Genomic DNA, 1,359 nt, shown 5'->3' with positions numbered 1-1,359 from the left:
AAACATGTTGTGTGTGTAGACAGTTACTTCCTGAAAGAGACGCTACACCTTCGTATAAAAAAGTTTTAAAAAGCTGAACTTTTTTTATCCCCTTCATTTCAATAATCTGTGTTTTAATGATGGGAATCCAGATTTAAAATGATCACTTTAAGACTTGCTTCCCACTCAAACAAACTAGAAATTAACACATGGTCAAACATTTTTAAGATCCTAGTATGATCAGAAAATTGTAAAAAAAAAATTTAAGATTCAAAGGCGTTCATGACCACATGCTTCTCTAATGTGTGCAGTGAACTTCAGGGATACATATTCTTACTGGAGGATGTGTGAGCATGACATTATCAATGATGACTAAAGTAAATTCAATGTTTATTTCTGAACATGAACCTTAATGTACTCAAAGATGTCCAGTTGTACTGAATTCTGTTGTGCAAAAAAAAATGCATCATAATATTGTTCGTATTGCAGAAGAACCTCAAATTTCTCAGCTCACAGAACATGTGAGCGTCCAATACATATTAGTGCATAAGAAATGATTGGTTATTTATTATAATGCTGATTAATGGAGCATTAACTTTAAACAAATGAAGCTAATCTTGAATTTTGGTAACTGGACTCCTGTACAGTGTTCATTCATGCTCCACTTTCTGAAACATAAATATGCAGGAAGACAACAAGACAGAACCTTGTCAGCAGTTCAGCAGTTTACAAGAATTCTCCTGTTGTCAAAACACTCAAGCAGAAGTTCAGCTGCTTCTTTACTCCATGTTTCCCTCTTTCAGCCTGCAGAGGGAGGTCTATGCAAACTAGTTCTTCTTTAAAAACACACCATCAATAACATCAGGTCATACGGTGGAGAACAACAGTCTCATAAATCTGAGAAAACCTCATCATCAGAAACCAGTCATTCACTATGAATGGAATAGAAAGTAGGATTGTCTGGAGTTTATTATTTTTAGCTGCTATTCAAGGTAAGAAATTTAATTCTGCAGCTACAGAGCAACAATATATATTTAATGTTACATGAGTTTCCATTTCTTCACTTTGCTTACAGGAGTCTGGAGTGAGATCAGACTGCAGCAGTCTCCATCTGAGCTGAAAAGACCTGGAGAGACAGTCAAGATCTCATGTATCACATCTGGTTATACGATGACTACTTACAGCATTTGCTGGATCAAACAAAAGCCAGGAGAAGCTCTGGAGTGGATTGGTTGGATAAACACGCAAACAACCGTTGCTACCTATGCCAGCTCTTTTCAAAGTCGATTCAGTTTGACTCAGGATGTGTCCAGCAGCACTCAGTACCTGCAGATCAAGAGTCTGACAGCTGAAGATTCTGCTGTTTACTTCTGTGCTCGA

The 1,359-nt window shown here is 37.0% G+C and overlaps 1 gene segment (V, D, J or C); it reads left to right on the top strand.

Moving 5' to 3' along the window:
- Positions 1-845: 845 nt before the first annotated feature.
- LOC103376410 (Ig heavy chain V region 93G7-like) lies at positions 846-1,353 on the top strand (the record flags this gene model as incomplete). The annotated part of the segment is given in 2 exon segments: positions 846-971; positions 1,055-1,353. Coding segments are annotated over 2 exon segments (357 nt in total), but the record flags the coding sequence as incomplete, so codon positions are not given.
- Positions 1,354-1,359: the final 6 nt, after the last annotated feature.

Source organism: Stegastes partitus, unplaced genomic scaffold (assembly GCF_000690725.1).
Source record: "Stegastes partitus isolate 25-593 unplaced genomic scaffold, Stegastes_partitus-1.0.2 Scaffold4769, whole genome shotgun sequence".
Classification (NCBI taxonomy): Eukaryota; Metazoa; Chordata; class Actinopteri; family Pomacentridae; genus Stegastes; species Stegastes partitus.
The sequence above is the reverse complement of the archived record's forward strand: the minus strand, read 5'-3'. Positions and strand labels throughout refer to the sequence as shown.